A 24,122-nucleotide genomic window follows, 5' to 3' on the forward strand; every position below is an offset into this window, starting at 1 on the left:
AATGGTGCAAAGACCTCTTTTTAGTTAAAAAGATCAAGGCAAATTTGATTACTCATATCATGACCATAGACTGTAAAAAAGAGGGACGATGCCCCTTCACTACCTTCCATTGAAGAAAAGTGAAGCCACCAATGTCCGAATAGGGCGCTGACATCTTGCGCTGATTTGGGACCACCGTCTGAGCAGGAAGTAGAGCCGTGATATCAAAACCTTGCCCACACTTCCACAGTATCTGTTAGTACAGTTTACTGCAGAACAACTCCTTATGTCCGTGTGAAATAAAAAGTTATAGGAATTTAGAAATTAAAGCTAAAGCTCCAATCTCCTCCTGAAAAAAGTCAGTTGGTGCCTCAGTGACGACTTCGCTCAGAGAAACTGTCAATCATGGCGTCACACCCACGTTTTTATAGCATCAAATAACTAACTAAAGCACTATTAGCACGGGATTATCTAGGGACCTCTGGTGATTTGTAATAATTGCAGAGAATGTCTGTGATCTTAATCCAGTGCAAATCGGCCATATCTGTAATTTGCAAAGTAAACATTTCTCCGCAAATTACCTACCATATTTTGCTGAACCTGTGATAATAGTAGTCCCGTGCGAATAGGCATCTCTGTGATTTGGCCAGGATTAGGCAGATCGTATATCCTTTTTGAAAGGTTTTTGTTTCCTGTGCAACGTTATGAATTCACGCACGGATTATACTTTCACTTTATAATGAGTAGGCTACCAATTTGGGAGCAAATTGCTTGAATGGTGAGTTTAATATTAATATCAATACTATTCTTAATGAAAAACATAACAAGAGAACAGTACAATGACAAGCTGGGCGCTTTTACATTTAGCTTTGAAACTGAATCTTCCGCCGTAGTAGTAATCAGCTTCTCACTCGTGATAAATGAAATCTGACTCCTGCCGCTAGTCTGTGCTCAGTTCAGTTATTAATTGTAGCGTCTGTTCTCTAACTGAACAAAATTATTTGTATTACTATAAAAAGATATCGATACATATGACTGTTTATGATTTCATAGATGTATCTATAATGAAAAAACATTTACTTATTTCATATCCGGGAGATAAGTCAGTAAATTTGAGTAAAATCACAGGCTTTGGTTATCCCGTGTGAATGTGCCATGCAAAACTCAGATGTGGGGGAGTAATTTCTAAATCACAGAGGTCCCTAGATAATACTAATCCCGTACGAATAGGGTATAAAACAACATATTTAAAGAAAGAGCACTTGAACTTACATCAACGTGATAAAAACTAGCAAAAAAGATTTGAAGTGTAGATTGTTTAGTTTGTCTTGCGTCCTATTCGAATGCATGGAGGGGATGGGGTTTACGACCTATACTGGGGGCGGTTGAAGCGATCGGCTTCACTTTTCAGGACGCGTGCGGCACACTTGATCATGGCCCTTTTAAGACCTCTACATGTAAATGACCTCTGTTATGATTGGTGAACCTCTACGTGCATCGATAGAGCACATCAGTGTACACATCAACCACTTTATTTTAAAAGCGCAAAGACAATCCTATTCTCTATGATATGTCTCTTTTAACAGAGTCCTATTGGTACTTGCACACATACATACACACACAGGTGCATGCAGCTTCTCTGCCTGCCAGGTAATGTTGCTTGCACCTGTCAACAAATCACTGTTGCTGTTTTACCAATGCGAACACAATGTATCACATATTGTGCTCATCCTGTGCTTGGATTACTTATCCAGGGTAAAGTTTGGCATATAGCAGCAATTGCCTCTAGCTTTCTCACACTCAAGAAGAGTGACATATGCTTCTGTCCACCCGTGAGCGGGACAGTTCTTTTACATGCTTATCGGGCGTGAGTGTTAATTAGAGCTGGGAATCACTTTTATAATTACACATGAAGCCCATGAGGGAAAGGCAGATATGAGTATGATCCAGAATAGAGAAGTAACAGATGGAAAAAAGAAAGTGAGAATGTGAATAACAGAATCATCTTAATTAGATGACTTTAGATTGACAAATTGACTCACTGGCAGACATAATAGTCGTGTTTGACTTGAAGTGGCACTGCACAGACCGTTCGTTATATTACAAAGTACCACGAGAGCGTTTCGGAAGCATCTGGAGCCGTCTGCTCTGTAATTGCTGTCATTTGTCATACATCAACCACATCAAGTCGAAAACACTTATAAATATTAAGTTCAGTCAAAAGACAGAGGCTGATAGGTCCTTTACATGCAATCTGCAATCACATCATTATTGCATTGCACAAGCTGATTGGCCTATGCTGATCCTGCAGCCAATGAGATTGCTCGCTCAACATTTAAATAGTCTGGTTCATTGTTTGCTGTAAATTAGTATTAATCAGAATTCATCTGAAACCTTCCACCTCCCCAGTTCCACCTGCCTATAGATCTGCTGCGATGCTTACAACTGCATTTCTGTGTATATATAGTAGCAAGTCCATATTTGCTCTTCAGCAGCAATAATCAAATAAAAATTAATTTTATTCCAATGATGAAAAAGCTGAATTTTCAGCATCATTACTCCAGTCTTTAGTGTCACATGATCCTTCAGAAATCATTCTAAAATGCTGAAAAAATGACTCTTTGGTGAATATAAAAGGTCAAAAGGCATTCATTTGAAATCTAAGTCTTTTGTAACATTGTCTTTACCGTCACTTTTGATTAATTAATGCATCTTTTCTGAGTAAAACTATTCCTCATTCAGCACTTGCTTGAGATGCATTGTAAAACAAAGGCATAAAGGTAATTTGGGTTGAGGAACAGTTATTTCATCTCGTTCTGTTACACCTTCTTTACACAAGCTGTGTCATATGAAAGGTTTGTTCAGCCTCTTTATTTTCTGCCTGTGTGAGTTTAATAAGCTTCTGTTGTGTGCAAACCCTTCACAAAAAGCCTTGGCGCCACCACAACAGAGGGCACCTGCCTCTCTTTTATCCCTCCATATATCGAAATATCCACATTTTCAACATTCAAATGGTAATAATCATTAATTAAAACACTGCTGACCTGATCAGTCATCTCATAAATATAACAGGGTGTAGACATGTGCATTCATGTCAACAGTCTGCAATCTCTTAAAACGGTGTGTTTTGTTCCATTTGGTGAAGTTCAAAAGATTAATGATGGAGAAACGGAGAAGGAAGAGGTGGCGAATCACACCTGTACTGAGCATGGGCTAATTGTTCCCAGGTGTGGGCCAATCAAATCTAACTATAGCAGCCTGTTTCTCATTAACACCACTGACACAGCAATCAAAAGCAGTCACGGCATGTCTTACACTGGGAAACAGAAAATCTGTAGCATATATCTGCAGCCTAAGAGAAAAATGTACACATATCACATTAAAAGTTATTTTAAAACATTCACAAAAATTATGATTTCTTGCATGAAAATACATGATAATCTCAGACTGACCTCATGAAATGGTGTATGTATAATACGCCGATTCGTATGCCATTTTCGCGTGCTATCAAGACGCAAAAACATTATCAACGCAGTTTCATTCTATCCCCCTACCCCTAAACCTATCCATCACACACACACACCCTGCCCTGCCCATCACAAGAAACAATCTGCATTTTTACATTTTCAACATAATTTAGTATGTTTATAAATCCATTTACCTTGTGGACACACACACACATGTAGTGTTTCCATGTTTTATGGGGACTTTGCATAGGCATAATGGATTTCATACTGTACAAACCGTATTGTCTATCCCCCTACACTGCCCCTGCTTCTAAACCTACCATCACAGGAAACATTCTGCATTTTTACTTTCTCAAAAAAAAACTCCTTCTGTATGATTTAAAAGATGTTTTCCTCATGGGGACCTAAAAATGTCCCCACAAGGACAAGGATTTCGGATTTTGCCATGCATCTTTGTGGGGACATTTTGTCCCCATAACGTAGGGATTACCGGCCCACAGAGACACACACACACACACACACACACACATAATGGTTCGTTTCAGCTTAGACATTCACGCGGAATCACATGGCGTAGACATACGTGTACGCAGAGATGATGGTTCGTTTCGCCGTTGACATACACGCAGAATCACACAGTGTACACGCGGATAGCTCAAAATGCCTACAGATAACACACCACTTGGCTTTCGAAAGGTATTTTTATGCAAAGTCATGATGTCATGTTGATAATCTTGACCATTTTCAATATTTAAATTTAATGATAACTGATTATAAACCTCTTTGTTTTCTCCATGGAAGATAGTACAGAAGACATCCAGCTCCCTACCGCCGCATAAACTGCTCTTTGTCTTTGTATCTGGTCCTCCTCTTTCAAAGGAATTCAATCAGGGAGCCCATGCGCTCGTTAGAGAGAATAGCAAGCACTTGACGTTCATTAGCGTGTCAGATTGCCAGCCGCATGCGCTCTGGCACATGAAAATGCTCCAAACATTCCTGTCATTGCACATTTTATTCTCTCTTTTGTATTAAAAACGACATTTGGCGTTCAGAGAGGGAGGCTGAAGCTGGAGGAGGATTTTGGAATCTGTGGAAAAGACTGAAATAGGTCAAATTCCTCAGTTTACATCCATAACTAAGAATGAAAATATATGGGAAACATTTGCAGGTTTGTAGACATCTGAATGGTCTATTCTTCACTTTTGCATTTTCAGACAGTCTGTCCTAGTCCTGAACTAGAATACATCACAGACTCAATTCAATTTTCTTTTCAATTTGCAGCAAAATATATCAAGAGAACCTCTCAAATCCTCAGAGGCTATACACCAAATCTGAGAGAGAAAGACTGAGCAGGAGAAAATATGATGGACAAGTAACACACAAAAGCACTCTATCATGAGAGAGAGGTCTATAATACCAAGAGAAAGCTATTTATAAGCATGTCCGTTCATCTCAATGGCAGTTGTTTGGCTGAAGCAAGATCTTCCTGGAAGCAACCGATTTGAAATCGGCTATCTTTGTTCATGAGCGCTCAATTTCGCAGCCAGGCTGTTTTGAGCAAGCAGCAACCTCCCCCAGTTTCTGTTGAAGCCCATATGGAAGTAACATTAACTGCAATTCCTCAACTGGCCACTAGAGACAAGCTCCAGAAGGGAGCAGAATCTCATTGAGCCACATGTAAAATGGCCAACTTTACAGCAGAAAAAACTGTAAAGCCTGGTACAAATTGTGGTTTTGGTCTATACGGCTAATTACGTGCATCGCTAATATATATTTGAAGAGTCATCAATGGAGAAAGATGCTATATGTGGTCAGATGGTGTACTTATTGTATCTTCCAAGGGGCAAATAAGGCCATAGTAACAAAACCCTTCTGGAGATGCCTTATATTTCGTTTTTCTGTGGTTCACTAACAAGCACAAAAATAGATCATTGGCGCAGAAAAGTCATTGACCATTAGATACACATTGAGATGGTCACAGAGTCAGCGATGGGTGCAGAAGATAACGCTCAGAAGGAAATAGATAATATACTAGCAAGCTATTGAAAATCATTATTAGATTATTGTAATGGTCAGTCATTTAGATGGTCATTATGGAGCAAAAGTCACTAATCTAGAGTGCATCTGTTTCAATAAGCAACAGACAAAAAACAGACTATTTGTCCAAGAGCTGTATAATTACGTTGTGAGCCATTTAATGGCTTGTTAATCAATCCCTTCTCTGTTGATAAAGATAATGGTCTGTAGTGCATAAACACATTTCACCTCAATTGGTATTGAATGGATTTGTTGCCAAATACAAATAGAATGAATTCAGTATTATAGAATGATGATGCATTAGTATGCCTGCTGTATAAGGAGTTGTATGGTATGGTAAAATGGCATGCAGTATGTGTAGGTGTGCACTAGCAAAGAACACTCTGAATCCCACAATGCAATGCACAATGCTTTTCTCTTAATAATCTAAAAAATATATATATGTTTTAATCCAAGTAATAATTTGGTTTTATTAAGACAAAAAAAGTATAATCTAATTTTACTTAATATTAACACATACAAACCAGTCTCATTTAATTAGGATGCCAATTAAGTTCATTATAAGGGTTGGATCAAACCGAAATTATTTCTTAAATTAACTACTGCACAGACCCGCTTTATACATTGTGTAAAATGAATGAATTTAATTTAACATATACAGATAAATTCTCAATCTAAGTAAATCTGACTTTCAGATACGAAATTAAATATATTTAACATATTTTTATATGATTTCTATTTCTACTGTCTAGGTTAAAATGCATATTTTTTCCAAAGATTTTGAATTCCAGGAGCATTTTTGTCACTTTCACCCCCGGTTTCACAGACAAGGATTAAGCTAGTCTCAGACTAAAATGCTTGATCTGAAAGCACACCATTTAACTGGCATATCTTATTATGTCAATGCTATTGTTTTGTCTCAAGATGCAAGCACCAGTAATGTTTGTTCTAAGGCACATTTATAATAGCTACTTAAATGTCCTGATTGAACTAAATCCTTAACCTGGTTTAATCTAATCCCTGTGTGTGAAACCAGATCTGTTTTTTCTTTTTTTTCAAGCCCCTATTCATTTCTGAATGTACCCTGTACAGTATGTGCACAGTAGTGCTTCTACAATAGTACTCTATTCTAAATAGAGCTGTACTTTTGCTGGCCTTATCACCTCAGGTTATTGGTCTAGACAGATTACATCAATAAGGTGGGCAGGTCACTGGCCTGTAGTAATAAAACCATTTTGCTAAAGAGAATTGCTGAAAGTGTAATTCTGATTCTGATTAAGTGATCAATCTCAATCCCAGCTCACTTCTCAAGCTATTATATCTAAAACAGAAGATCCTAATACAATCATACTTCACGCGCTTCTTCTAAAGCAATTTAGGACTTTGTCTGTAATGAACCCGTCATATTTTAAGATGAATTATAAATCTATATTTCAACCAAGGTATTTCCAAATAAGTGTCTGCAGCCTCCAACAAGCCATAGTGAATAACCCTTTAACTGATCAGTGAGGTGTATAGACAGTCAGATACAGATGAATATTGATAGTTAGTCTTATACAAAGGCAACGAAGCGATTCAAGCGAAGACTGTTATCCATGCTCTATATAAAATCAATGCACCAGAGTGCATGCGCACGCTTATATAGCACTCAGTGTGTGTGTCACGTAAGTAGAAGATTGATGGTTGACCCAAATGAAGTTCACGGAACGTAGAATTCCCAAGATCCTGGATGTGAGGAGACAGCTCTTATATAAGATCTGTCTCATACACAAAATCAAAGCAATAGCTTACTGATCTGATTAGGAAGAAAGCGGAAGAGCTGAGATCTAACCAATTAGCTTCACCTAAGAGACCTGAGAATTCGAGGCAGAAAGTGCTAGTTGGGTTGTGTAATGATTTAAAGGCCTTGTATGTGTGTAAATCTGTTCAACAGGAGTAAGAACTCATATTCTGCACAAACAAAAACGTCTTTTTAATATTTCTCACTCACAATATAAGCAATACAAATATTTTATTGGGCTCAAACGTGCTGTATATACATGCATCCAATTTGATAACCTTGCTATGAATGATTTGATTCAGTAATATGGATTTTTTTTAGGATAATCAATTGCAATGCAAATACATTTCATTTTACCTCACTCCTGGGAAACACCAGTGGATGGGAGCTATAAATAAAACAATTGAAATAGCACTGTGGATCAAAGCTTTCTGTGAGAAAAACCCACTCTCAAATTGTTAGAAATATCTGTGCCGCAAACACTCAATTGATTATAAATCTTGTAAAGCTGCTATTTGTGGTCATAAGATACTAAAAAGGGCCCTATGATTACTGAAATGCAGAAAACAGATGGAATCCAGTCCTAAAATTGAAATTTACTGTATAACTCGGAATGTAATGTAATTTTGGCAAAATTTGGATGAATATATAAAAGGCATGGCTCCACTTAATCAAATCGTGATATGGACTAGTGAAGGAGTTGGCAACAGATGTATACATTTGAACTATATTGCATTTGAATTTATTCTGTCAAAGCTAGTGCACAAAAGGATAATCTGAAAATAGCTAAAGGTGTATGTATTTCATTTAAATAAAATCCCTCTAACTTGCATGTAGACGTACATTTTAAGGTAATCATTCCTCGTAGCCACACAGCCTGTTGTACGATGTGGCGCAGGACAGGAAAATGATTCAGGCTGAAACCAGCAAAACACACTTGCGTCGTGTATGGCCGCATTGCTCCGGGTGTATGATAGGGCCCGAATTCTACATGTTTTATATGTGTCTGACTGTTTGTGTAAATGAGCAGCACAATTTTGTCTACTACACATTCTTAAACATAGACAACACAGAAACTCAAAGGTCTTCACTACAACACGCCACAAAAATTACCTTAAAATTATGAGTGAAATCTACTATTGTACAATGCACTTCTCAAAGTAATAACAATAATAATTAGTTTATTAAAACATTTTTTTAAGGAATGTAACAATCTCACACAGCAAAATATTCTATCAAACAATAATAAATATAAATCAAATAAAAATAAAGTATTCAAACAAGTTAGTATGTACTTGTGTAGATTATGTTTCAGGCCTACAAACAGACTGACACAGCAGGGAACAAGCGTTGTCCATAAACCTGACAGATCTAATCTTGTCCGACATGCTAAACTTCTTTCAAACAGCTGATCTAAGCTGGTTTCCACGGTCACAATCTTAATACATGACATGGTGCTCCCCTAATGCAGTTTGTGTGGAGATGTATCCAAGAGACAACACTATTAGACGCCAATTATAAGCAGAAATAGAACAGCCACTTGCTTTACACAAGGTGTGTGCATGTGTGTTTTGTGCGTGTACATGGGTTTTATAAATGACCTACATGCACTGCAGTATTGTCACTTTCAAATTTAATAACCTCCAGCCTCAGTGCTCAAAAGCATTATATATATATGTGTGTGTGTGTGTGTGTGTGTGTGTGTGTGTGTGTGTGTGTGTGTGTGTGTGTGTGTGTGTGTGTGTGTGTGTGTGTGTGTGTGTGTGTGTGTGTGTTTTTATCCAGACATCAATCAAACACACATTTCCCTTTCTGTGCTTTCTTTGTCTGTCAGTTCTGCATAGCGCTGAGCTCAATAAAAAAAGAGCTTGCCGCAAACTTGCTCCCAACCAACATCCTCTTATTGTTTGTTTTGCCTGAGCCATTTGTTCAGTCGTGTAATTCTCAAGTGGAAGCAGTTGGAGATCACAAGCTCTCTGTCTGGAGTGTAAAAACATCCACACACATACAGAGCTAACAGCTTTTTGTAGGACATTTGAGTCTTGGTTTAAGACATAATGGCCTCTCATTTAAAAGTGCACACCGAATCTCACTCCAGTGACAGAGATGTCAAATCAAGCAAGCACTGACATCCTAAACCCTTTTAGAAATCCCCCTTTTCCCCTGACCAACATGTTCTGCTGGGTCTGGTGACATGACATTTAAAAATAGCTCTTGTCCATTAAATGGCTCAAAAAGAAAAAAAGAGGAAGATATGATGAATGACAAACAACAACAGTCAAAAGTGTGTGTCATAATGCCTTCACATGATATCGGACTTATTGTAAATACTAGTTTCCTAGTTAAAAAATGCACATGACCGTCCTGTCAAGTCAAATTTGTATGGGATGAGCTCGTAATCAGCACTTTTAGGAATTTTCCGATAGCATGTGAAGGCGGCATTACACCAGTCAATCCATTGAGTCCTGTGTGTGTGAACATGAGAAGCACAGAAAGATATCAAACACACATCTGCTCCTGCATTTAGTTGGCATAGAGCTGTAGAAGTTTGTATGACAACTGAATGAAACTGTTTTTTTTAGATGGCGCAGGTTAGGCCAGTGTGCATGAATGTGTGTGTTCATTAGTACTGAGTCTTGCATGTCTTTTGTTGTATGTTTCATTTTTTTCATGCAGACTTTTACTAGAGCATGAAATCCCCTCCTGTTTCCTGAAGAGAGAACATGTATGTGTATCTGGATGTATTTCAGATTAAACCAGGAGTTGGTTGGACTTAAAGGTAACTGGAACAGTTACTGGAACAGTAAAGGTAAAAAAGTTTTATTGGTGTTTACTAAGGCGATCATCAATATTACTTTTGCTCATATATACTAATTTATTAGGAATTTGGACAAACCACTAACTTTAAGGGTGCTTCTCAATCCATGTCTTTAGGACCTTGCTTTGTGCACTAGTGTGCAGTCATGTTGGAACAGGAAGGGGCCGTCCCCAAACTTACCATGAAATTGTCCAAAATGTCTTGGTATGCTGAAGCAATAAGAGTTTCTTTCACTGGAACTAACGAGTCAAGTCCAAACCCCTGAAAAACAACCCCACTACACACCATCCCCCCTCCACCAAACTTTTCACTTGGCACAACACAGTCAGGCAAGTACCGTTCTACTGACAACCGCCAAACCTAGACTCGTTCATCGGATTGCCAAAAAGATAAGCATGATTCATCACTCCAGGGAACACATGTGTTATGTATAGTGTACATTGCTAGACAGCTAATGAACATAATCTAGCTAACATCATTTATTTACAGCTGAAGTGTTGCACATATGTAACAAACAATGTATGTATTAATATATACTTTAAATAAAACACAAAACAATTTCAGAAAGATATCAACTCTGCTGTTGTTCATAAATACCAGTGATGTTGTACAATGAGGAAATTGCCATTTTGCCGGAAATAGAGTCATCAGTATTAATGTGTAGTGAGCCAGTGTCCTTACTGTCCTTACCAGTGCCTGAATTCATGAACACGATAAACTGATTCACGACCTAGGAAGCTAGGGAGCTGATGTAGACTAAGTAGTAAAATCTGTGTTAAGGACCTGAATGATACACCATGTGAAAAAGATGTCCACTTAATTTTACTGAATGTGCACTTGTAGTATACTTTAAATATTAAAAGTATATTTTTTAAAAACTTTACTTTTAATAATATTTTGTTGTCACATATCAATGTGACTAACATACTAAAGCACACAAAAAGTACATGTTTATAATTTTAACTGTAGTGTGCTATTCGATTTAACATTTAAAGTTAATATATATCTAAAATGCATTAAACTGCCACTTTATCATTTGGTGAAAGGATTTAGCTCTGCCATACTACACAGTTTGACATACCCCCTTAACACATCGTTTACCATAATAGTCAGCACATTCGGCAGAACAGTAGAAATAATTATGAAAGTACATATAAAGATGCATCTAAGTCCCAAGTTCAGATAATTGCACTTAATATAAATTTAAACTAATGCATTCTAATTTATTTACAATTGCAATTACGTGTCCGAAAACATTTCATTCAGTTTGCACTTAAGTATATTTTTATAAAGTGTATTATTCCCATAGTAAGTACTCTTTTCACTTGGTTTTTGAGATATCCAGGCCACATGCGTGCATGAGTGTATATGTTTGTGCTTCTTACTTGCTTTTATTCTCTTTTGTTTCCATCATGTTTCAAATCTAGTCAAAACCTCTAATGCCATGAGCTTTGATGGTGCTGTAGAGGTCAGACCGTACAATAGAAACAAACACAGCTGGCAGACAGGCTCAAGATATCACAAACCAGAAGCTATTGTGCCTCAGTTTAACTCGCCTTCTTTGTGTTATTTAGAGCAATGTAAATATCGGATAATATGATAACTGACTATTGTAAATATATTTATCCTCATTGAACATTCACTTTATTTTGACTGTGTGTATTGCGAGTTCTGATTCGCTGCATTGTATAATGGAGAGAACAGGGCAGTTGGAAATACAACATATGACCACACTAAACAAGCCCTATAATGGTACATATATATTGGACCATTTATGTACCATAATATTCTTCAAAGTACCTTGAAAATTCCATTGTACATGAGTGATTATTCACACTACCGGCACATTGCTTTAAATAAATTGATTTGTCTTGAAATGACAAGGCTCATCTATCTAGAAATGGGTTCTTTTTAAAGCTCACAGCGTTGTGTTTACAGGCCTATGACTGTACTCGTAATTGTTAAATACCCCATGAGTCAGCAGGTCAGCATTTTATTACACTAGTTCTGAAAGAACAGAATTACATAGCCACTTGCTGAATCCCACATCATCCCGCCAACTTTCAGGAAGTTCTTGGAAAACTAAATTTTTTTTTCAATGCTCAGAAATTCTCAAAATATTCCCATGCTTTTCCCTACACAGCAAGCAAAGGTTTTAAAGTTTAAATAGCCCTGACGCATGGCACCGTTCATCTCTAATATAGTGTTCCTCATCTAGTGTTTGTTTCCATCAGAACAGCTCCAGTGACCTAGCACTTCCTTCCTTTCTCAGGGTTTCCCCCTCTGAGCAAAACAAAGATACAAGTTTCCTGAAAAATATAAATAAATATCCAGTCAACCTCCCATGTATATATACAGTGTTGAGACACACCGGGCTCTGTATGATAAACTAGCACATGGGTATGAATACATATTTGGAGAACGAAAAAACCTGTAAAAGACTTTTACAAACCTCTTTTTATTGTACTGAAGCCTGCTAAACACTTGTAAAACAGCCCCTCCACATAGAGGCCACCCTCAGAAGGCCATAAACACACACAAACACACCCTCTTACACTCCCAACATCAGGAGACATGTGAACCTAATCACCCGTGAGACTTGACGGCAGCTGCAGTGCCGATCGATACTCGTTCTGTGTTAAATGAAGTATTGAGAGAGAATTTGAGAAAGAGGGATGGAGAGCGTGAAAGCAAAATGAAAAGTGTATTTGGGAAAGGACAAATAGGATTTTTGGGGGGTGGGGTTTTATCTAGGTTAAAAAGCCCTAAATCAGCTTTTTTGTTTGAGCGTTTGTTTTTGTGTCAGGAAGGAGGTCTTTGATGGCGATCAGCGTGGCTCCCATGAAAACTTGCCTTTCTCACATAAAAGGCCCAAAAGTCACTTCAATAGCAAAATGATTGGTGATTATGGCTAAAATAGAAATTAAACATTTTCACAAGTTTCTTTACTGTCCAATAATCCTTGAATTTTATGGTATTTCACCATTTTCATTTGTTTAGTTTAATAATAAGCTTTGTTTGTGATCAGACATAGCTTTAAATTTACAGTAAACAAAAGAAACTTGAAATACAGTACCTACTTCAGTCTACTTCTACTTGAACCATAGCAAAATTTGCTTTTTACCTTAAATGTACTAAGTAGCCTGTCCATAAAACATGGTGTTACAACAGAAAATGTAACACAAAACAGCCTAAAAAACAGCAAAATAAGTTGAGTTGATCCATGGAGCACAAGAGCAGATTAAATATGTCCAAAGAAATAAAAGATACTGTATAGTCAATAATTATCAGGACCTTGATGCAATTATTTAAAAGTAACGGAGACATAATACTAGCACATCTTTTTGGGAAATCTGTCCATTATACAGCTTAGCCGTCAGACTCATTAAACAAAAACATTTGCAAAGTCCCCAATTGACCAATCAGAATCAAGTATTCCAGAGAGCTGTCCAATCAATCTTAATACATCTCTTTCATCCCAGTACTGTTAACTGATATCATGTTCAGCAAGATCATCAGATCATCTTCTTCTACATGCGATGATCCATCGTTTTTTTCCTGTTCTTTGTGTGATCTGTTGTCTGAAAGGCTTTACTAGCTATTCTCTAGAAGTTCAGTTAAGTATGAACTCTCGCTGTGTACCATAAGTGCCCATCCCGCTAGCCAAGAATTCAGGCCTCAACAACAGAGAGTGGCACGCATCCTGCCCTGGGCTTTAAGCCAATAAGAACGCAGAACAGATCTGTGGGCCGACCCATAGTGGTGCAGCCGAGCAAATCAGAGCACTGGCACTGACTATCACAGCGGTATACATCACCCCGTAAAATGATTCTCAAAGAAAAGAGTGAACCGACCAATAATGACCGTTGCTTCAAAACAATAATGCTTTCATCACTTTCCATCATGCAGCAGACATAACTAATAGAGCACAGACCAACCATTGAGCCAATGTAGGCCATCCAACCAACCATCTATTACTCAGAAGACAAAGAATCAATTATTACTAAAAGAATGCAGGCCAAAATTGAGAATTAACCAAACACAAGGAGCATGCTTTATGTTCCTCGTTAAACTGTCAGTAGAGAAAATCTAATGCTAAATTCATGTGCTCCCCTTACACCCTCAATCCCACCCACCCGAGCTGACATTTACACAGAGAAAGTCAACAGATCAGTACGCTCAGCTCCTGTCGTAACACACATAGAGCTTTGACTACAGTGGAGCGCTGCGCCTCAAGTTAAATGAAAGTGTCAACATTAAGAGTTCTGCCCCAAGCCAAATCAAGTTCAACATAAACACTTTTCCTTTCAAAAAGCTTCCCATGAGCTCCTAATGAAGCTTTTTCTGAGAATCTGAAACTAATTAATGATCCCATTTTCCCCAATTACTGGCAATTTCATACAGAACTCACACTTATTTCACTAAAACTGAAGTTAAAATGGACAAAAACGGATAGTTCCAACTCCAAATGGTCGCCAACTGTTGCCTCACAAATGTGATTTGTGATCTTACATTACTTTGCAGAAAAATGGTTTATTATTGTTGTTATTATTATTAGTTGTTCCAAGGTATGCATCATTGTTTTTATGATGAAGGAAACCTCTTGCTGTTTCCTGTTCTATGTCAACTAACTTACAGATTTTGCCTGGTGTCAATGAAACAAGCTAACATGGGAAAACCCAAATAACTTCCGGCAAATTTAGATTTGCTGGCAAGTAGTCTGGCAAAGAGCCCATTCAAACCCATTTCTAATCCATCGAAATCGCGGCAGCAATCAGAAATGTGGGGGCGGGCTTTACACGATGACGACAGCGCAGCGACGGTGAACATTACAGTACATTACAAAGATGGATGCCGCCGTGGAACAGCACTCATTCGAATCACTTATCGCGTCTGGTTTAAGCAATTTAAACTTTTCCTTTTCGTCAAAACCCGAGCAAAGAACAACACTCGGCTACCAGATGTGAATTAACGTTACACCGGCTACTTTGATGAGGAGGATGGGGAGTGTGATCACGTGCTAACACCACACATCAGCTCTGGATCTGGCCTTTCTGTGCTTATTTCCTCACACTAGATCTGGTAGTCATGTGCAAATTGTAAATCATTGTAAATAAATAACTAGCGTAACTATGTTCAAGTCTGAAAATGTTCTAACACATCTGAAATTACATCAAGATTGTTTTATTTTCAAAATATTGCAAATCGTGTTCTAATCACAATTCAAATTCCTTACAACTGGGGCAAATGCGTTTAGAGCTTGATGTTTTCTGTTCGATCGTCAATCCGAGATGTTTAAGTCGGTCTGAAATGCTATTAGGTTTTACAAATTTTGCAAAATGTTGACGGAATGGCGGTGGACACCAGCTATTATCATATTTATTTTACAACGGCAAAAGTCGTCAGAAGCCATTGCAACATCTTCCTCGAAATCACAAACTGAGAATTGCTGTCTCAGATGTTTCTCCATCACTCTGCTACGTCATTGTCCAATGGTGACACCCCTTTTGAAATGATTTGTCCTTGAGGCTTTGCCAGACCGTAACTAAGTTACTACTGAGAACGGTCTGGTTTTAACCAGGCTAGAAACAAGCATGAACACACACATTGATGGAGTCATAACTTGCAACCGGAATATTTTAGAGATTTAGAAATGGAACCCATCTAGAATACCCTAGCAACCTCCTAGCAATGAAGCTACCACAAAGCAATGCCCTGACAACCACCAAGACCACCCTGGCCGTATCTTTCATTGGTTCCATATTGCATTATTTACAACACTTGTTTTCCTGTGGTAAAATGCACAGCCACTCACAGCCACATTGCATTTTCCATAGATTTGAGATTTGCTATACTTTCATAGCTACAGTTCATGTTAAACACCCTAGAATGATCAGCTGTCTCTAACCTCTCTGGCCTTCTCCATCTCAGCTTGCAGGACCTGCTTGGCCACCTCCAGATCCTGCAGTTTGACCCTCAGCTCCTCGTTCTCCTGCTCCAGACGAGATCTCTTCTTCTCCACAGTGTCCAGCTCATTGTGCAGACGGATGGACACGTCCTTCGCCACCTAAAACAATGACAACAGTTTTTAAATATTTTTTCATGTTTTTCAAAAAAGGTACTTTGCAGAAAAATTATTTTATACGGCTAAATACAGTATCTCTCCTTTCCCCTTTCAGCTTTAAAATTCAAACCCATATATACACACATACATCATTTTAGCTACACAAGCCCATTTTTCATTACTGACAATCTTTGTATGTTGAACACATATAAAGGAATGATGTAGGTTTGTGTGCGAGGAATGAAGAAAAGAGAGGTCAGTGAAAGGGGTAAATTGGGACTATGAGGGGGTAGGAGGAAGAATACAGTCCCGTTTGTGAGTTGTGCTTCGTGAAAGAGGGTTGTCCTCACTCTGTGTGTGCCTGAATCACAGCCAGGGTGCAGCTGGGTACCCACAATGCTCCTCTGTACCAACACCATGCTCTAATTCATATCAGATCCCTCTCATTCTCTCATTCTTTCCATTTATTTATGTAACCAACAGCCTCTCTGCCTTGTTCCATCAATCTTTCCTTTAATTTCAATCCTTTGGAGCAACTATCTAAACGTATAGCTAGTTCAGCAGTTTTACATTTAATGCAGCTTTTTCAGTACCATCTTTTTTTCCAAAGTGTTGTGTTGTAGAGTGAGAAAATTGTACAGTGCTGTTTTGTTGTTGCATTATATTAATAATGCTATATTAATCTTTTGGTTTTACAGTAACAATTCAAATATACCTATCAGAATAACTTGCTTTTATTGTGGTATAACTACATTTTTAAATAGCAATACAATGTTTGATTGCAAAGTATATCAAAGATGCATACAGTTATTGACTGTAAAATATACAGTTATTAAAAAACATCATATTTTAATGCCTGAAACATTTAATTTATTTATTTATTTATTTAAATAACGTTCAGGCAACCAAGCTAACAAGAATTTTTATACAGTATCAGTATTTCTAATAACAAACAGCCAAGCAGGAAATACATCTATGTGACGATTCATGACAGAGTAGAGTATGTTTCTAAACCCTAGGCCCAGGGTTTTATTATAATTGGGTGTCTGTATTGTCATACAAATGCTTTAATTATCAAAGCTCCAATAGTGTCTGTTGGTCTCAGATTATTTGCATTCACTCCTCCCTCCATTCTGTCTGGACGCCAAACACCTGCTTTTGACTGACAATGTCACAGCCTGTTGTTGTTTTTTTACATGCAAAAAAAAGACGGACACCTATTGACCAACAGGGAAAGGGGATAGTGAAGCACAGCAATGTCATCTTTGTGTGTGTGTGTGTGTGTGTGTGTGTGTGTGTGTGTGTGTGTGTGTGTGTGTGTGTGTGTGTGTGTGTGTGTGTGTGTGTGTGTGTGTGTGTGTGTGTGTGTGTGTGTGTGTGTGTGTGTGTGTGTGTGTGTGTGTGTGTGTGTGTGCGTGTGTTAGGTGCCTTGTTGTCCACCCCTCTCACCACAGCCCCTCTCATGAACAGCAAACTGCCATATCTGCTGCACCATTTGACCAAACACTGAAATCAAAGGAGTGTAATAACCCATCAAAGAATATTTGCATACGTCCCTGACTGTTCGTCGGCGGTATGTGGAATTTGTTTGTCTTTGGGTTTTATTATGTGTGTGTGTGTGTGTGTGTGTGTGTGTGTGTGTGTGTGTGTGTGTTGCTCCTCTCTGATCCTGCTTTTCAGGATTGTTACGCCTCTCTGCTGTGAAAACGGGCGTTTTAAATGACTCCCCTCCAGATCTGTATCTGGTTGCATCTGCGGGACAGATGCCCGGGCACATTCACACTATAACCTCAACCTTACCCTGCTTAGAAAAAAAAAACAAGCTGTCCTTCAGTTAACCTTTATAAGCACACATGCAACTCATATGAGCCATATGAAGACAGTCCAAGGGCACCAAATACTGCCGTGTTGAAGGAAACCCATTAACACAGTTGCTACTATATTTTTAAATGAGTTGACTTTAAACGCATCTGCCAGTCCATTTCTGCTTCCACCCATATGTCACTCTCAAATTAATTTGACCAGTTCTGCCTTTGCAACTCAAAAGCGAGTCATAGAGTCAGCATAAAAGGCCATTTGCAAGCCATTTTACCTACATAATGTGATGCATTTCTGAGTGAAACAGGATATTCGGTGAGATAAAATGTAGGGCATGTAAATGGAGACTTAGTCTCTTGCTTCTCAGTTTTTATTCTAGAAAAAAAATTCAAGATATCTCAAATGCGCCTCCTCTAGAGTTTCTTTTCAGCTTAGGGTGGGCTTTAAGTGGGGCTTTGTCTTGCTCCATGGCTGTTTGAGTTGACTTTGACGTGTGAATGCAGCACATGGATGATTATGCATGTGCACTCCTCACATGGATGATAATGAAGGGGAGAAGGCAGGCAGAGAGGTTTCAGAGTCAGTTTTCCTGGAATCCCTAGAGTGGTTTGACCGTGGGGGGACCAATCTGGCTACACAATAAGATGTTCATTAGTATGTGCCTCTTTCTCTCTTCTTATCTCCAGCATGCTGCTACTAAACTGATATCTAAACAGGCGAAGGCCAATCTGACCAAACAGTATTTTTTTTTCTTGTTTTTTTTTTTTTGCTTATCATCATCTGTCACCCTCACTTGCTCTTTATTATTCTCATTGTGTGCAGTGGGTCATTTTATTGCTCAGAGGTTGCTATTTTACAGCTCAAGACACAGCATGTCTCATCAAGCTAAAATTATACTTCAATTTTTGCACAGGGTTCCTCAAACTCAGTCCTGGAGGGCCACTGTCGTGCAGAGTTTAGCTCCAGCCCTGATCAAACTCACCTACCTGTGATTTTCTAGTGATCCTGAATACATTATTACATGATTAGCTTGCTCAGGTGTGTTTGATCAGGGCTGGAGCTAAACTCTGCAGGACAGTGGCCGTCCAGGACCGAGTTTGAGGGACCCTTCGCTAGGATATACGTGCAGTGCATTGAGGCATACATTTCATCATCAGAATACAAATTTGACGATATTTGGACATTTTGCTCTACAATGTATTTTACACAAACCCATATCAAAAAAGCATATTTATATTCATTTTAAAAAAGTATGTTTGTAATAAGTAACTAGATAAGTGAGTTTGTGTCTAAGTATTGTTATGTACTAGTCTTATTTTACTTATAAATTGGAAAAACGGCATCATAAAAACCCATAGGAAAATCTCGAGGGAACCACTAGTATTCACCCAGCAAGCCAAAGCTGCCATTTCACGGTCTCAGTTAACTATAGACCCATAGTCCGGCTATGAGTAACCTACTTCTAGCCAGAATAACCTTGAATTTGGTTACATGTCGTTTTTGCCAAAAAAACTTGTGAGATGTATGTTTTTTATCGACATTTAAGAAATATTGCAAAAGTTTTTCGCAAATCTGTAATGGAAACGCAGCTAGTGATTACAAGGTGTTTGGTTTCATTACTTTCACACGTTCATGTTGTAGATGACTAGTCTTTTCTTGGGCTATGCTTAGACATCTATTTAATTTTCACTGAAAGACCAATTTATGCCTTGTTTTAGCTTAGACGTCAGGGATGTGTTTGGACGGCAATTAGACATCTTTCAAACACAAAATTTCTTGCTGGGTAAGGGTGTGGTTCGGTTTGCTTGGTTTGTTTGTTTGGTCAGGACCAAAAAAAAAAAAAAAAAAAACATTTAGTCCTGGTCCGCTTACCATTTACATTGGCATTATAAAACTGAAACTAAAGATACTGAACCTAAAGGCAAAGCGATATGCTCACAACCTGATTGGTCGGCTTTTATTACATTTATTCTGTGACGGAACTTATCGCACATCCAAAACAGTGCTGTGTGCTGGGTTAAATGCACATATGTGCGTAGCCTACATATGATGGTATTATGACCAGCTGAGAACTCATAAAGAGCTTTCATGACAGGTTTGCTTGAGCATTCTGTCCTTTTTATGGTCTCATTTTGTGACATTGTCCCATTTTTGGTCCATTTGCATGTCTTCGGTCTATGTATCCGCTATATTCACGAGCCCTTTTGAAAGGATATTGGTTTACTTATGGCCTTTTTGTGCACTTGAGTGTAACTGAGGCTTGAGTGTCTGTAGACATTTAAGAGGCTGGTGTGTCAACCTTGATTTATTGCAATATTGAGGTGTTGTTTTATTTTGATTTTAGAAAATAAACATGATTTCTCATCTTACAAATAAATAGTTTCTTATTTTCATTGGTCTCCCAGGTGTCGAGGACTAGTGCATCGTTAAACCTACCTTAAGTATGAGTAAAATACTTAAGCACTGTTCAAATCAGATACTTTAATACTTTTACTCAAGTTGTTTTGGATTTGGTGACTTGTAACTTATAATGGAGTTATTTTCACTGTAAAGAATCTGTACTTTTACTCTAGTATGGTTGTCAGGTACTCTTTACACCTCTGTCTATTACAGTCGGAAAAAAAGAAATGCAACAACAATAGATGGCCAAGTTGACAAGTCCTTGTGTGAGGAGGTAGAAGAGGTAGAAAATAAAGACATTTTTAATGCTCATAATTGGAGTCTACTTTAAAAGACTATTCGTTTTTCTATACTTTGGAATTGAGCTTTCACTTAAGTATTAAATTTGTCTCAGATGTTTAATCTAGTAAATCTGTAATCTGTAAATGAGCGTATCAGACCGTTTTTGAGATGTAAATTAAACTAGTAGAGCTCAGATGATTTGGTCTGGAATATATCTGACTTTATGGAGGAGCCTTACACAAACATCCTCGATTAGGACTGAGCGTGCAAATAAACATTTTAATGATTTTTTGTTTTGTTTATTTTTTTTTGCCAGAAACTATACAAACTGAATAACATGGACACTGCAAATCATTGATCATAATGATTTATTATCTGAATTTAAGGAATAAAAGAGATCTCATTCATGAGTTTTCTGTCCTACTGCTGTAATCGTTGTCTCTGTTCTTCAGATGTTGTTTTGCATGAACACACGGCTGGAGAAGCTCAGATGGCTAACAGAGGGAAAGAGGAAGCTACAGTGTTTCTCCAAACCCTGTTTAATAAAGCCAGAGCAGCTGATGAGAAGGTGTGGGGCTGTTTTCCATCCTTCCCCTGACAGATCTGGGAGACGTTGCTCTCATTGGATGAGAAATGAGGCCAGTGCTTCAGAGAGCAGGAAATGGTGCAGGGATCTTACAAACATTCAAATCCTCCATCAACCCTTTTCACCCCTACCCCCTCCTGACCATGACATCATCCCCTCCCCCTCGGTCTCGAGAGACCAGAGCAAAATGGGGAAAATCGGAACATGGGAAACTCTTTTATGACAGAGTAAGTCCAAGGGGAATAAAAACATTTGTTTTGCAGAGCCTCTTGGTCAGAAGATCACTGACCTCTGAATGAGGTTTATTCATTTGGAAAGTACCGAGTGGGTCATGTGCATTAACATCTAAAGTATCACAAAAATCAAGGGTTTTACTTAACATATTTAATAATGTATTGACAGTCTTGTCAATGGATAAAGACTGTCATTTGTCAATTAATAAATGTTGTGTGAAAGAATTTCATTTCTTTCAACACAAGTACTTATATATTTGTTAAGTAAGCCGGATAATAGGCAGGATAATGGAAAGTACTGGTTGTAGCACTAGTTGTCTTCATAAGCCTGCAAGGGTACAAGAAAACCTGAGTTAGCAGTTAGCGCTTAGATCTACACAGTGCTTTGTTGCTGTGCTGCGCTGAACTTAAAGAAACAATGTTCTTCCTCCTCAAAGCATCGTGTGTCTGTCACAGTGGAGGCAATGGTGGATTTCAACCAGTTGAATGCACAAGTGCTGTGAAGATCAGTGTAATTTGACCTGGCTGTGCCGGTAGCGTGGGGAGACAATTGACCCTGTGTTAGGAGACTCATGTCAGCAGTTAAAGAATTCAGCAGAGGCTGAGATGTTTTCCTGCAGACAGCCCCTCCTCTCGCCTTGCCTCATCGATTGTGTGTTACAGCTTCTGATCCTTACCAGCTGTGTGCTGAGTGGTAAAACTTAAGTATGTGACAATGTCACTTGTTAAAGACTGCTATAGTCATTCTCAGTAGCATAAAGAGCTACAGCATTTGCTTGGTAGAGGAAATCACTCTCCCTCCTTTTCCTTCCCTCTGTTACTGTATACAAATCAGCCATGTAAAAGACGAATACAGACAGCGAGGCAAGGCCGATGGGAATGACATCATGGATATTTCTCTTTCCTCTGACAGACCAGAGAAAGGAAGTATTGTGTCCACAGCCATGAGACAGTTGCCTTCTTGGTGCATGACATGTAGGCTAAAGCATGATCTGAAGATGTTTTCATCATTGGATTTTTTTTTAAGATTCACTTTTGGGATTCACGGGTCTCTTGTGGAAAAAAAAAATACTTTAAAAGAAAATGCTTAAGTGCAAACTGTGACTGTAATGATTCCAAACACTTCTTTTAACAAATAAATAAAAGTGTACTAAAGTTCAAATTTATATTAAAAGCAATAAGTTGAATTTAAGTAATTTCATAATTACTTATTTTGTCCTTGAAATGATGCTACCAAATGTACAAACATATAAGGTGAACTAAAATCTACTTTAATGTCGCTTTTATTGAAACTTGTATGTCATGTATTTAAATATATTTGTAATTACACATTTGTAGTGATGAGGTTGCAATTTAGTACATTTTAAATATATCAACTTCAAAATATATTACCTTTTTGTATTAAAAACTGTATTCTGTTTGAATAACACTACAAAAGAAAATACAATCAAGTACTTTAAAGGCCCCCTGAATTGCCTTAAACATGCAGCATTATTCAGTGTGTTGATGTAGTTCCACTGAAACAGGAAGACAGGGTGGGATATCCCATATCCTCTATATAGTGCACTATGTGCCATTCACCATGTAGAAATGGTGAACAAGTGGCTATTCTAGCTACAGCTTCAGCATCTATTTATAATATACAGGGTGGGATGCTTCAGATTCAAGAGCATTTGATCAGACAATAAATATGATGAAACTCTGCAGAGTGCAGAATGACGTCATCAAAATCATTGATCCAAATTAGCAGAAGAGATATTGCTCATATCAAATGCATTTTTTTTTGTCATTGTTTTAGAACAAACTCGCTTATAGATAACAACAAGGCTAACATTTTTATACTAAAAGCCAAAAAACTTTCATTTTGATTTCATGGGGACTTTAAATGTGCTTTAGTATGTTAATCAATGCATCAAATTAAGTGTACTATAAAGCATGACAAAAGATTATTAAAACAGTTACAACAAAATAGTACAAATTTTAATTTGATGTTATTATAAAATGCACTTTTTAAAATGTGAATGTGGACTCTCTTTAAAGGGGTTCTATAATGCCCCCTTTTACAAGATGTAAAATAAGTTTTAACTCAAAATACCCCACATATATTTTTTATAGGATGTAAAAATTATCCCTTTTTTTGGGTGAGCAAAAAATGCAACATTTTTGTGTGTCCCTTTAAATGCAAATGAGCTGCTGCTCCGGCCCCCTTTAAAGAAGAGGGCGGAGCTTAAAGAGCTCATGTTAGCACCTCAGTGTACCTCATGCAGACATACTGAAAACAGTTCAGCCTTTTATGTTCAAACCAAGCGGCAACCTCCCCCAGTTTCTCTAGAAAGCCAATACGGAAGTAACTTAAACTGCAATTCCTTGACTGGCCACTAGGGTCACTGGCTCTAGAAGAGAGCAGAATCTTATTGAGCCCCATGTTAAAATGCCCAACTTTACGGAAGAAAAAAACATGTTTACAGCCTGGTACAAATTGTGGTTTTGGCCTATACGGCTAATTTTGCCCTTCATGACAACTGTGAGGGGGTGAATTTTTTTATAACTCATTTGTTTACATTATATAAAGCCTTAAAGCTCTGCATAATTAAGGGTGTGGCCACTTTGATTGACAGGTGGATAGCCATTTATCCGCTGTCTGTTAGACATTGCGTC

General features: G+C 38.0%; 1 protein-coding gene across 2 annotated transcripts in view; it reads right to left on the minus strand.

The window, feature by feature from the left end:
• Positions 1-24,122, minus strand: part of mtcl2 (microtubule crosslinking factor 2) — a 55,143-nt gene that overhangs the window by 27,514 nt on the left and 3,507 nt on the right. For both annotated transcript variants that reach the window (XM_067446594.1, XM_067446593.1), the window contains exon 3: positions 15,990-16,148. In XM_067446594.1, the coding sequence (XP_067302695.1) occupies positions 15,990-16,148 (159 nt within the window). The remainder of the gene's footprint in view (positions 1-15,989; positions 16,149-24,122) is intronic.

Source organism: Pseudorasbora parva, chromosome 6, assembly GCF_024679245.1.
Source record: "Pseudorasbora parva isolate DD20220531a chromosome 6, ASM2467924v1, whole genome shotgun sequence".
NCBI classification, from domain to species: Eukaryota; Metazoa; Chordata; class Actinopteri; order Cypriniformes; family Gobionidae; genus Pseudorasbora; species Pseudorasbora parva.